Source organism: Canis lupus, chromosome 6 (genome assembly GCF_003254725.2).
Source record: "Canis lupus dingo isolate Sandy chromosome 6, ASM325472v2, whole genome shotgun sequence".
NCBI classification, from domain to species: Eukaryota; Metazoa; Chordata; class Mammalia; order Carnivora; family Canidae; genus Canis; species Canis lupus.
In genome coordinates, this window is record NC_064248.1 from 23,929,785 (window position 1) to 23,944,231 (window position 14,447).

General features: G+C 36.1%; 1 protein-coding gene across 3 annotated transcripts in view; it reads right to left on the bottom strand.

The window, feature by feature from the left end:
* LOC112640270 (phospholipid-transporting ATPase ABCA3-like) overlaps nt 1–14,447 on the bottom strand; it is a 191,283-nt gene that overhangs the window by 71,325 nt on the left and 105,511 nt on the right. For all 3 annotated transcript variants that reach the window (XR_003123948.3, XM_025416268.3, XM_025416272.3), the window contains 2 exons: nt 13,442–13,592; nt 3,863–3,961 (listed from right to left, as the gene is read on the bottom strand). Coding sequence is in view for 2 of the 3 variants with exons in the window: in XM_025416268.3 (XP_025272053.3) it covers nt 3,863–3,961; nt 13,442–13,592 (250 nt within the window). In the remaining variant the exon portion in view is untranslated. The remainder of the gene's footprint in view (nt 1–3,862; nt 3,962–13,441; nt 13,593–14,447) is intronic.

Consider the following 14,447-nt stretch of genomic DNA (forward strand, 5'->3'; position numbering starts at 1 on the left):
TTTTACAGTAGAGCAATTAGATATATTTTAATATTACTATACACACATATGCATCCATAAATGTGTATAGTTTTGTTTTATGAGTTTAATGTTTTATGTAAATGGTATATTTAACAGTCCTACAAATTTCTTTTTTCCTCTCAAAGATTAGACATTTTACATCTCTCCATGTTGACATTTGTACAAAGAGAAATTTAGTTCATTCTTTCCAACTGATATGTGTTGTATTTCATTACATAGGTATCATATTTTATTATTACACTGTATTATTTATTCCAGTATTTTGCTATTATACACTTCAATGAACATCTCTGTATCTATCTTCTAGGCAATTATGTGAGATTTCTCTAGAGTGTATATATAACAGTGGAATTTCTAGATTGTGGAAGGTAGATATTTTTAACTCACTGGATGTTGCCATGTATTCACCAATGCAGTAGAACCATCTTACTGTATAATTGGCAGGTTTGAGAGTTCTTTCCTTTTCATCAGCACAATACTGGATATGCACTGCCAAAGTGATTTTGCCCATTCTAAGTTCTTTTTATTGAGTAAGAAATTTTAGAATTGGCTGATCAATTCTTAAAAAAACTTCTTCTGGGATGCTGGTTGATAGGGCTGGAATTGATCTGGATGGAAACCATAGATCAATGTGGGGAGAATATGGTTTTTGGTACTACTGTTCTTCATTTTTTTTCTTTTGTTTTTTAAGATTTTGTTTTTAAGTAATCTCTACACCCAACATGGGGCTCAATCTCAAAATCCCGAGATCAAGAGTCATGTGCTCCACTGATAAGCCAGCCAGGTAGCCTGGTTTTTGGTGCAATTGTAATTGGGGTTGAGTCCTTGATTTCTCTTCCTGCTGCTTCATTATTGGTATAGAAATGCAACAGATTTCTGTATGTTCATATTGTAACCTGCAACTTTGCTGAATTCATGTATCAGTTCTAGCAATCTTTTGGTGGAGTCTTTTGGGTTTTCTACATAGAGTATCATGTCATCAGTGAGTAAAGTTTGACTTCTTCCTTGCTGATAGGGATGCCTTTCATCTTTTTGTTATCTGGGGAGGCTACAACTTCTAATACTAAGTTAAACACTAATGGTGAGAATGGACGTCCCTGTTTTGTTCCTGACCATAGAGGAAAAGCTCTCAGCTTTTCCCCACTGAGGATTATATCAGCAGTGGGTTTTTTATATAAGGTTGTTAAGATATTGAGGTATGTTCCCTCTATGTTCAAGATTTTTGTCAAGAATGGATGCTGTATTTTGTCAAATGCTTTTTCTGAATCTTTTGAGAGGATCATATGGTTCTTATCCTTTCTTTTATTAATGTGGTGTATCATGTTAATTGACTTGTGAGTATTAAACCACCTCTGCAGCCCAGGAATATATATCACTTGATTGAGGTGAATAATTCTTTTAAATTCAATTTGCTAGTATCTTGTTGATAATTTTTATATCCATGTTCATCAGGGACACTGGCCTGTAATTCCCCTTTTTAGTGGGGTCTTTGGTTTTTGGAATCAAAGTAATGCTTGCCTCAGAGAATGAGTCTGGAAGTTTTCTTTTCATTTCTATTTTTTGTAACAGTTTGAGAAGAATAGGTATTAACTCTTCTTTAAGTTTCTGGGAGAATTCCCTGGGAAATCATCCATCCCCAGAGGTTTTTTTTTTTTTTTTTTTTCCTAAAGATTTTATTTATTTGTGAGAGACAGAGAGAGAGAGAGACAGAGAGACAGAGAGAGAGGCAGAGATACAGGCAGAGGGAGAAGCAGGCTCCATGCAGGGAGCCTGATGTGGGACTCGATCCCAGGACTCCAGGATCAGGCCCTGGGCTGAAGGCAGGGGCTAAACCGCTGAGCCACGGGGCTGCCCTTTTTTTTTTTTTAAGATTTTATTTAGGGTTGCCTCCGTGGCTCAGTTGGTTGAGCATCTACCTTTGGCTCAGGCCCTGATCTCAGAGTCCTGGGATGGAGCCCCGAATCAGGCTCCCTGCTCCACAGGGAGTTTGCCTCCCCATCTGCCTCCATCTCTCTCTGTCTCTCATGAATAAATAAATAAAATCTTTAAAAAATATTTTACTTATTTATCTGAGAGAGAGAGAGAGAGCACAAGCAGGCAAAGTGCCAGGCAGAGGGAGGGGGAGATTTAGGCTCCCTGCAGAGCAGGGAACCTGACACAGTGCTCTATCCCAGGACCCTGAGATCACCACCAAAGCCAAAGGCAGGTGCTTAACTGACTGAGCCACTCAGGTGCCCCTGTTGGGAAATTTTTGATTACTGATTCCATTTCTTTGCTGGTTATGGGTCTGTTCAAATTTTCTTTTCTTTTTAATTTTTTTATTGGAGTTCGATTTGCCAACATATAGCATAACACCCAGTGCTCATCCCACCAAGTGCTCGGCTCCGTGCCCATCACCAACTCACCCCAACCCCCCGCCCACTTCCCCTTCCACTACCCCTTGTTCATTTCCCAGAGTTAGGTGTCTCTCATGTTTTGTAACCCTCACTGATATTTTCACTCATTTTCTCTTCTTTCCCTTTATTCCCTTTCACTAATTTTTATATTTCCCAAATGAATGAGACCATATAATGTTTGTCAAATTTTCATTTCTTTCTGTTTCGGTTTTGGTAGTTTGTAGGTTTCTAGGAATTTATCCAATTCTTCCAGATTGCCCAGTTTGTTGACACATAATTATTCATAATAATCTCTTATAATTGTTTGTACTTCTATGGTATTGGTTATGACTCTCCCCTTTCATTCTTGATTTTATTTGGGTTCTTTCTCTTTTCTTTTTGATAAGTCTAGCTAGGGGTTTCTCAATTTTATTAATTCTTTCAAGGAATCAGCTCTTAGTTTTATTGATCTGTTCTACTGGAATTTTTATTTGTTTCTGTATCATTTAGGTCTCCTATGTTCTTTATTATTTTCCTTTTTCTGCTGGTTTTAGGCTTTATTTGCTGTTCCTTTTCTAGCTTTTTTAGGTGTAAGGTTAGATTGTGTATTTGAGACTTTTCTTGATTCTTGAGAATATCTATTGCAATATACCTCCCTTAGTCACTACTCCATAAAGCAGTGAGACTGATAAGATTGTTTTTAAGCCTGAGAGAGTGAAGTCTAGAACAGTCCAGAGAACCAGAAAAGACTTTTTGTGAGGTCTTTTTACTTATAACTAGTTGGCCTTCACTTAGCAGTATCCTGGAATCCCTGGACACATTCTCTTTGAGCTTTCACACAGCGTAAGGTTATCTCAGACCATAAACCATTGACAATTTAAGTAGGTTACAAAGACATGATTAGATTCAAGATTTCTCTTTGAGCTTTCACACAGTGTAAGGTTATCTCAGACCATAAACCACTGACAATTTAAGTAGGTTACAAAGACATGATTAGATTCAAGATTTTAAAGTCATCCCCAGTAAAATCTCCACTTTAGATACTGGATCACATAAATTCTCTTTGCTCTAGGACATTCCTAACCCTGACTCCCAAAAGGTGCAGGCACCCAAACACAAACCCTGAAGTTTCATAAATAACCTTCTTACCCAATATTCCTCTACGCTGGATATTTAGTACTTGGGCTTAGTTATTTTATGCAGTTCCATAGCCACATGATCTGCAGGGAAGATCCTGCTTCTCCAGCTCACTGAACTGCTGTTCTCATCCTAATCACGTGACTCACAGCAGCCTGAGCCCATTAGAGGAACAAGGGGCAAGGACTAGTCTGTTGGCATTCATAGAAGATTATCATCTCTAACAGTCTAATACTATTTCTTCAATTACTCCATCCCCATACAGTGAAATCTGATTATAGAGCAAGAGATTTTTCCTCTCTCCTGCCCCTCCAAGCATCATTACTTACTTAAGGAAAACTTCTTCCATGGGAGTGATCGAGACACCAAAGCTACCAATGCCCAGTTTTTCTTGACTTTTTTCCAGATCAGTAAGTAGGCCTGTAAACCTAGAAGGAGAAGAAAAGAGAAAGCTACCACCAGATTACTTTCATATAAATGTTTCTTGTTCCCAATTAATTTCCTTCAGCAGTGGTAAAAATGTAGCTCATCCTTCACTGCAATGCTTGTTACAGTTCCCATGGTTCTGATGAAAGAGAAATGTGGAATATATGAAGGGAAAAAAACTACCAAACTGCTATCATAAATTCCTTCCTGGTTTTCTGATAAAATTATCAACTGACTTTCTCTACATATTAACATTCATCTCTAATTAAGATTTAATTTACTTAACATATGCTGTAGTTCTTATAAAATACTAAATCAAAAAGGAAAAATGTTTTCAAATTAATAAGAAGCAGAAGATACTCAACAAAGAAAATGAAGTATGAATAATAGAATGTAGGAGCTAGAAGAGAATTGTTTCCTCACATAACCAGGTAAGTTTTGTGCCATCTCAGGAAGATGTGATACTGTGCCATCAAGGTTTCTGAAAAATAGTTTTTCTGAGATTTATGTTTCTCTACTTTAGAAGATCATCTACTCCAGAAACCTATTCAGCTGTTGAACCTATGTACTATGTTCTCTCTAAGGAGTGAATATGACCACAAAAAAGGAGACCAAAACTCTCCATTTTGGAAAGTTCTATCAAAATTTTCTCTATTTTTTTAGCCAAAATTAGATTCAATTTACTGTCTCATAATTAGTGGGAAAAGTAAGTTTTAGAATACTACTGACATGTTTATCAAGATAATTTGTACACATGTTTATCAATATATGCATGGCAAAATCTTATATATTTTTTTTAAAAATTATGAACCACTTTAGTGAGGCATGATTGACATATGTACATACACACAAGCTGCACATATGCAATATACACCATCAAGGCCTCCCCATATTTTCTCCTATCTCATTCATTCATTCATTCATCCATTCATTTTTGTAGTAAGAACATAAGATCTACCCTCGTGGCAAATTTTAAGTATACAACACAATATTCTTAATTACAGGCACTATGCTGTATAGTAGATCTCCATAACTTAAAGTTCTTGCAAAAACTGAAGCTATGGACCCTTGACAATCACTTCCCCATTTTCCTCTCCCCACAGCTCCTGGAACCCATGATTCTATTCCCTACTTCTATGAGCTTGACTATTTTTAATTCCAAATATAAGAGAAATCATACAGTATTTGTCTTTCTGTGTCTGGTTTATATCACTTAGCATAATGTCTTTAGATCTATCCATCCATATTGTCACAATGGCAGCATTTCCTTTTTCTTTAAGTATGAATAATATTTCATGATATGCATATACCAATTTTCTTTATTCATCCACAGATGGACATTTAGGTTGTTTCCATATTTTGATTATTGTGAATAATGCTGCAATAAACATGACAGAGCAAGTGTGTCTCTTTGAGATCCTGATTTTAATTCTTTTTCACAAACATCTGGGGGATTGCTGAATCATATTGTAGCTCATAATCATATGGCATAGCTGAATAATCATGTGGATAGCTAAATCATATGGTAGCTAGTAATTTTTTCGAAGAATCTCCATACTATTTTCTGCATAAAAAAATCTTAAGTAATATAAAAACAAACTCAAATTTTAAGAGTAATTTTTTCTATGGAGAAGGATTATAGGATCCTTTGACTTTTTAATTCATTCATTGCTATAATGAGGAACTTTAGTAATAATTGTGTTTTTGTGTATAATGTTGGTTAAACAGCAGACTCTGGCCTCTTAAGGGCTGGATAAATCAGAAAAAAAACAAAAATTTATAATGAATCATCAAAAATTATTATTATTATCCTTTTACTGATTAAAAAAAGTAGCAAATACAGAAAATGTGGATAACATAAATATTTAAAGAAGAAAATAAAAATAGTCTTACTACCTAGAAAATAACACCACTCTTACTAATGTGATATACTACTTTGATTCTATTGTTTTATTTCCATATTTTGCATACTGGTATACTACATTATAGGATTCTATATCCAGCTTTTACATGTAATGTAACGAGTGTTTTTCTATGAAAATATAAATTCCAAAGATTAATTTATATTCCATTGTATGAATGTTCTGTAATTGAATGAATTTTTATTTTTTAGGGGGAATTTAGGTATTTCTAGATGTTTCCTTAGAAAACAATTATATCCTGGAATTGTTGGGTCAAAGTATATGAATATTTTTAAGAGTTTCTCACTACTAGTATCTAAAGAGGAAATTTCACAAAATCATTATCAATGCTTACCAAAATCATTTTAAACATTTTTCTTCCTTTAAAAGCAAAAAAAATTATAATAAAATCTAGCTTAAATTTGCTCTTCTATTATTCCTAGTGATTCAGAAGAATTTTCTATATATATGGGAAATTTCTTTATCTTTTAATGAAAATGGCTTCTCACTTAAATACTAATTTTCTTGATATGAAAATAATGTTTAACTCTAAAACACTTAGAAACTATAGATAAAAAATGTACAAAATAGGAGGATGACAGAGGAAGAGGATCCTGAACTCATCTCATTCCACGTACACACCAAGGCAACAACTGTTAACTCTGAAAGCAACCTAAAGACTGGCAGCACAAATCTTCCACAGCTAAAGACAGAGAGAGAAGACCACATCAAGAAGGGTAGGAGAAACAAAGATGCAGTCAGGAGCCAAGAAGATCAGACCTTAAACAGACATCCCTGGCACTAGGGACCCACACTGGAAAGAGAAGTCCTCATAACATCTGGCTTTGAAAATCAGTGGGGCTTGATTCCAGAAGCTTTAAAAATCATCAAGGTTACCTCCTGCAGAACTAGAGGGCAATAGGAAACTGATCCCCTATTCTTATAGAGCCAGCACACTAAATAATTGGCCAGAGACACAGCACAGATGCAGGAGCTTGAAAACTACCATGGTATATGTGAAGCTTGATTGACTAATTTTAGGACATATGTCAGAGGTGGGGGGCAGGGATCTGCAGATTTCTCCAGGAACAAAAGTGCTTACAGGCATCATTTTTCCTGCCTTCTCTCAACCTAGATAGGCAGATTGCTTATAGAAGCCAGTTCTAATACTCTTTATCTACCTTTCTAGAATTACAAGGTCCAGCCCAGCAATTCCCCACAGACCAATACCATTTAACCCAACTGCCTCAGTAGGTGCTCCTTCAAAGTGACTCCTGCCCTGGGGTTATGGGGGAGGTAACCCTGCACACCAGCACACTCACAGTGCCAACTGCCAGGTTTCTTAGCTGGCTGCACAGGGAACAAGCATTGCCCTGGAGTGTTCCTGTAGATGTCACAGTGGCTAACTGCAGACAGCCTGGCTAGTCATGCCCATGAGCAAAATGATGGTAGCTACAGCTGGGCCTCTCACAGCATAGAGAGAAAACCCTGCCCTGTGCACCAGCAGCAGGCAAGGCAGGCTGTGGCAGGCACAGGACTGAGGGCCAGCCCCACTTACCAACATGCCTACAGCAATCACAACTCTGCCACAATGGGAAAGAGCATACAGCCCATACAGGGGACACCCCTGGTACGCTTAATTCTGATGACCAGGGAAGATGCACTACAGGGCACCACAGTATGCTTTTATACAAGGACACTTCTTTCAAGACCAGGAGATGTAGCTGATCTGCCTAATACATGGAAACAAACAGAAAGAGCCAGACAAAATGACACAGAGGAATATGTCCCAAATAAAAGAGCAAGCCAAAAATCACAGCAAAAGAGCTACATGAAATGGAAATAGACAATAAGCCTGCTAAATAATTAAAAGTAATGTTCATAAAGATACTTGTTGCACTTGAGAAAATAGTGAAATTCAGTGAAAACTTTAACAAAGAGATGGATAATATTAAAAAGAACCAGTCAGAACTAAAGAATTTAATAACTGAAATGAAAAATATACTAGAATTAATGAACAGCAGATTATATGGTGCAGAAGGATGAATGGATCAATAACCTTGAAGACAGAGTAATGGAAAACAACCAAGATGAACAGCAAAAAGAAAAAATAAAAATGAAAAAAGATTAAGGGATCTCTGTGACATCAAGCATAATAACATTTGCATTATAGGGATCCCAGAAAGAGAAGGTGGGGGAAGAAAACATATTTGAAGAAATAGTAGCTAAAAATTTCTCTAATCTAGCTAAGGTCCAGGAAGCACAGTGCGCCCCAAATAAGATGAAGCCTAGAAGGTCCACACCAAGACATAATAATTAAAATGGCAAAAAAATAATGATAATCTTAAAAACAGTAAGAGAAAAGTTCCATAAAAGGGAAACCCCAAAGTTACATTTTAAAAGGGAAACCCCAAATAGTAACCAGCTGATTTTTCAGCAGAAACTTTGTATGACAGAATAAAGTGGCATGATATACTCAAAGTTATGAAAGGAAAAAAGCTACAACCAAGAATACTCTACCCAGGAAGGGTACCATTCAGAATTGAAGAAAAAAAAAGAGTTTCCCAGATAAACAAAAGTTAAAATGAGTTCATCATCATTATACTAACCTAACAAGATGCTAAAGGGATTTGTTTAAGTGAAAAAAAAAGGCAATTATTACCTGTTAGAAAATTATGAAAGGAAAAACACCTCATTGGTAAAAGTGCACATACAGTAAAGGTAGTAGATTAATGGCTTATAATGCCAATATGGAGGTTAAATCACAAAAGTAGTGAAACCAATTATATCTACAAAAATTAGTCAAGAGATACACAAAATAAAGAGATGAAAATATGACATCATATACATAAAACATGCAAGAGAGAGAAAGAAAGAATCAAAGAAAAGAAACTGAGTGCTCAAAAAAAGAAAGTGAAGGGATAGAAAAAGATATTCCAATGCAACAATAGTCATATCTGTGCACTTTTCCCTCCATGCTCCAACCACACTGGCCTTTGTCTAGGCTCTCAAATGTGACATGTCCTTTTTTTCCAATATTTTTTTCCTCCAAAAATTGTTTTGAACCCAGTTCCTCTCTTACCTTAATTTTATTCATCATTTGGATACTGGGCTTACATGCTGCTCACTTTTCCTGATGATTCCAATATAAGAGCACCTTATACTTCCATAAGTAACCATTTATAATTGTGACTCATCAATGATTATTTAACCCATTCATCAAATATTTAGGTAGTGCCAACTATGTGCTAAGCAATGTTCTCAGTCCAGGAGACAGAGAAGTGAACAAAACTAAGTCCTTGATATCACATTTTAGTGTGAGACATAAGACAATACAATAAACAAATAAATGAATAATATGATGTCAGGCAGTTTATCAACTTTTCCTCTCTTCCATCCAAAGTAATGGGTACTATTCATGCCTGTATCCCTTGCACAACATAAAACTATATAAATTTTAAATTCTTAAAAATTTGGAAACTTTCTTCTTCATTATCCTAGTTAAGATTAAAGAGAACACTGTGGGGACACCTGGTGCAGTCAAACATCTGCCTTTGGTGCAGGTCATGATCCCTGGGTCCTAGGATCGAGCCCCACATCAGACTCTCTGCTCGGCAAGGAGCCTGCTTCTCCCTCTCCCTCTCCCTCTCCGGGCCGCTCTGCCTACTTGTGCTCTCGCTTCCTCTCCCCCTCCTCAAATAAATAAATAAAAATCTTTTAAAAATATTCCATCAAAAAAATAAAAATAAAAATATTCCATCATTAGGATGAAGCACAGTTTATTCACTTACTGAGGACGTCTTACTTGCTTACAAGTCTTGGCAATTATGAATAAAGCTGCTATAAATATCCGTGTGCAGGTTTTTTTTGTGTATGTAAGTTTTTAACTACTTTAAATATGCATATACTGCTGAATTGAATGGTTAAGAGTATGTTTAGTTTTGTAGGAAATCACCAAATTATCTTCCAAAGTGGCTGTGCCATTTTGCATTCTGCCAAGCAATGAATGAATGAGAGTCCCTGTTGATCCACATTCTCATCAGCATTTGGTGTTGTCGGTGTTCTGGATTTGGGCCATTCTAATCAATGTGTGGTGATATCTAATTATTGTTTTAGTTTGCATTTACCTGATATGAAATGGGCATCTTTTCATACACTCATCTTCCACCCATCTTCTTTGGTGAGGCATCTATTAAAGTCTTTGACCCATTTTTAGGAGTGACTAAGTGGTTCATTCAGTTAAGCATCAGACTCAGTTTCACCTCAGATTATGATTGCATGGGTCACAAGACTGAGCTCTGCATTGGGCTCTGCACTCAGCACAAGGTCTGCTTGGGACTCTCTCTCCCTCTCTCTGCCCCTCCCCTCTGCACGCTCTCTTTCTCTAAAATAAATATTTAAAAACAAGTCTTCAACCCATTTTTAAATTGGGTTGTATGTTTTCTTATTGTTGTGTTCTAAGAATATTTTGGATAACAATCTTTTATCAGATGTGTGTCTGCAAATATTTTTCCCCATCCATGGGTTGCCTTCTAATTCTCTAGATATTGCCCATCACAGAGCACAGTTTTTCATTTTAATAAAGCCCAGATTTTCAATTATTTCTTTTAGAGATCATGCTATTAGTGTTGTATCTAAAAACTCATTGCCATACCAATGGGCATCTCGGCTTTCTCCTAGATTATCTTCTAGCAGTTATATAGTTTCTCATTTTACATCTAGACCTATGATCCATTTTGAGTTAATTTTCCTGAAAGGTGTAAGATATGTGTCTACGTTAATTTATTTTTCATATGGATGTCCAGTGATTCTAGCACCACTTGTTGAAAAGGCTCTTTTTTCTCCATTGCTTCTTTGACAAAGATCAGTTGACTATATTTATATTGGTCTATTTCTGGACTTGCCGTTCTGTTCCATTGATCTACTTTTCTATTCTTTGACTAATGTCACACTGTCATGATTACAGCAGATTTATACCAAGTCTTGAAACTGGTTAGTGTCAGTCCTCCAACATTTTTCTCCTTCAATACTGTGTTGCCTATTTAGAGTCTTTTGCCTCTCTATATAAACTTTAGAATCAATTTGTCTATATCCACCAAATAACTTATTGGGATTTTTATGAGGATTACATTAGGGGTGTCTGAGTGGTTCAGTTGGTTGAGGGTCTGAGTTTTGATCTCAGGAACGTGGGTTTAAGCCCCATGTTGGGCTCTGCACTGGGACTGGAGCCTACTTAAAAAAAAAAAAAAAAGATTGTGGGACACCTGAGTGGCTCAATGGTTGAGCGTCTGCCTTTGGCTCAGGATGTGATTCCAGATGGGGGGATTGAGTCCCACATCAGGCCCCCTGTGGGGAGCCTGCTTCTCACTCTCTCTGTGTCTCTCATGAATAAATAAAATCTTTTAAATAAAATAAAATAAAATAAAATAAGATTATATTGAATCTATAGATCAAGCTGGGAAGAACTGACATCTAACAATATTAGTCTTCCTATACATAAACATAAAATATCTAATTTACTTAGTTTTTCTATTTCATTCATCCAAGTTTGGTAGAACTTGCATATATTTGGTATTTGGTAGGTTTATACCTAAACATTTCATTTTTGGATGTACTAAATTTTGGAAGTGTGTTTATAATTTCAAATGTTTCCTATATGTTGTTCATTGCCAACATATAGGAAAGTGATTTACTTTTGCATACTAACTTTGCATATTGCCTCTTTGCTATAATCACTTATTAATTCCAGGAGGGTTTTTTTTTTTGTCAATTCTTTCAGATATTCTGTATAAGATGATTGTATCATCTGTAAACAAAGGTAGTTTTATTTCTTCCTTCCCAATCTACATAACATTTCCTTGTCTTTTCTTATTACATTAGCTAGGACCTTCAACATGATGTGGGAAAGCAGTGGAGAGAGATTTCCTTGCCTTTGTCCTGATATTAATGGGAAAGCTTTGAGTTTCTCACCACTGTGTATGATGTTAGCTACAGGCTTTTTGTAGATACTCCTTAGCCAGTTGAAGACATTCCCCTCTATCTTCTTTTGAGAATGCCAACAAGCTTGTTTTATGCTGTAAGGGAATACGAAGCTAGTTAATTACATCTTGCAAGAAGATGAAATTGGAACAGTCTGTGGAAGTTTATGAGTCTCCTCTTCCCTTAGTTAACATACACATTCCAAACACAATTATTATTCCTTGCTTCTTCCTTTGACAACTAATTTGGTTAATGGTTGTGGGCAAACTGCCTGTTTCCTCTGGTTTCTAGAGTTTCTTCCTCCAGGAGCTGCTGTTATATAGGCTACTATTTCTCTTATTATCTTAGTAACTCACTTGATTTCACTCAGCAAGAAGAAAATTTGTGCTAATAACTTACCATATCTTAGTCATTACTTAACAACAGGCATTCAGAAATAGAAATAATATATCAAGACAAGCCCAAATTAAACCTAACTTGCATGACACCCCTCTACAAATAATGAAATCCTCAGGAAGTAAATATTTTTATAAGATAAAAATTTAATAAAATTGACGAATGGATATATAATAACAGGGCTAAAGAGTTATACAGGACTGTATTAGAAATTTTAAAGATGCTAAAGTACATATAACATATTACCATCATTTGATTAATCTTCTTCTTCAAAGATTATGTAGCATATCTCTCTGTCTCTTCCTTTTTATCATTTGGAACAATTTCATGCCTTCCTTTAGTTATTTCACCAACCCAGCTGAGCTCTAGTTCAAAAGCTTTATCCTTAACTTCATTATGTACTATGTAAATTATTTTTGCAACTTATTTAACAACATCACAGTGGGTCATTTTTTTCATCTGAAGCTTTTCTATTCATCTTTTGCAGCTTACCTGGCTTTGCCAATGGCACAGCCCCAATAACCATATGACACTCCTGATGTAGGGCTGTGCACCATCACTCACACTGTAAGACCTTAACATGAAACCACAGCCAAAAGGTCTAAAAGCACTGTAGAGTATATATACATGTATATACATGGCCACTCTTGTTGAAAGACATTTTAATGGAAAGTTATAGCCAAAATTAGATCTAAAGTTGGAAGCTTCTTTTGCAATGATTGCTAAAGAACGAGCATCTGCCAACAAACCTGCTAGTGCCATTCCAAATGCCAATCAACATTAAAAAGTTGTTTGTTGGAACTTTGTAAAGTTTAGAAAGGACTAACTTTTCTACCCCCAAAACAATGCCATCTTTACATCTGATTCCAATAGCTATACTATCATTTTCCACAGCCTTCACTGCAAATACAACTTGAAAAACTCTTCCATTAGGACAGACTGTAGAGGCTGATAGGTCATACTCTGCCTTGACTGCTCATCATGCTAGACTTGTGGGACTTAAGGTGCTTCAAGGCCTAAAGCACACTGGAGCCACAGTCTCATAGCAGGCTCTCTCATGATTTGCCTTGGAAAGTAAATTTTTGACTATTACTTATCAAGTGGCAACTAGAAAGAATCTACTTGCCAAGCCCAAGGAAACCTGGAAAAGTAATAGTTATTTTTGGTAATCCAAAACCATTTATCTAACATTCTCTGGATCTTTACCTGTCCGTGTGCTTTTTGGGTAGGATAAATGATAATTCAGCTGCAACATTGGTTTCCAGTCTGGCATCAGGTACATGCTGTTCAACGAGTCGAGTAATTTGTTCAACATCACAATGAGGTTCCTTCACTATAATTATGTGGTATCCCACACCTGAAAACATTCATTAAAAAGTCAAAAAATTTTAAATGTAATCTTAACACTCCCTAACCCCAAAAACAAGCTCTCGTCTGTTAAAAATTTCATTTTTTAAGAGGAATCATGATTGTGCTTAGGAACAAATGATTTTCAAATCATCTTCAACTCATTCCTCTTAGTTCCTGTCTTTAATCTTTGGGATATTCTTACCATATTCTTACCAGAATTCAAACTTGTAAAGTTTTATTGTTTTATGTTTTCTTTTTTATTTTTTATTTTTTTAAATTTTTTATTTTTTTTTTAATTTATGATAGTCACAGAGAGAGAGAGAGGCAGAGACACAGGCAGAGGGAGAAGCAGGCTCCATGCACCGGGAGCCTGACGTGGGATTCGATCCCGGGTCTCGAGGATCGCGCCCCAGGCCAAAGGCAGGCGCCAAACCGCTGTGCCACCCAGGGATCCCTGTTTTATGTTTTCTTTGGATTTTCTTCCTTCCGTCATTCTTTAAATACTTAACGCTTACTCATCACATTTCAGACACTTATCAAAAGTGGAAACTTTACCTTCATCATATTAATGAATGAAAACTGCAAAATTTCACCTTATTGTACTAGGAAGTCTTTACTTGGTCACACAAAAACAGGCTATGTGGACTTGTGACACTAAGTCTTTCTGATCTGTTCAGGGTTTTATATACATACACATGTTCATGTGTATGTTTGTCCACACATCTGTATGGATACACACATACATGCTCATCTTTCTGGTCTTGTTGCTCTTATTCTTATTTTATCATTCATCACTTTAAGCTGGCTTACTGTTATATCCTAAAATGGTGCTTCTGAATCCAATATTTCTAACTTCTTCTTA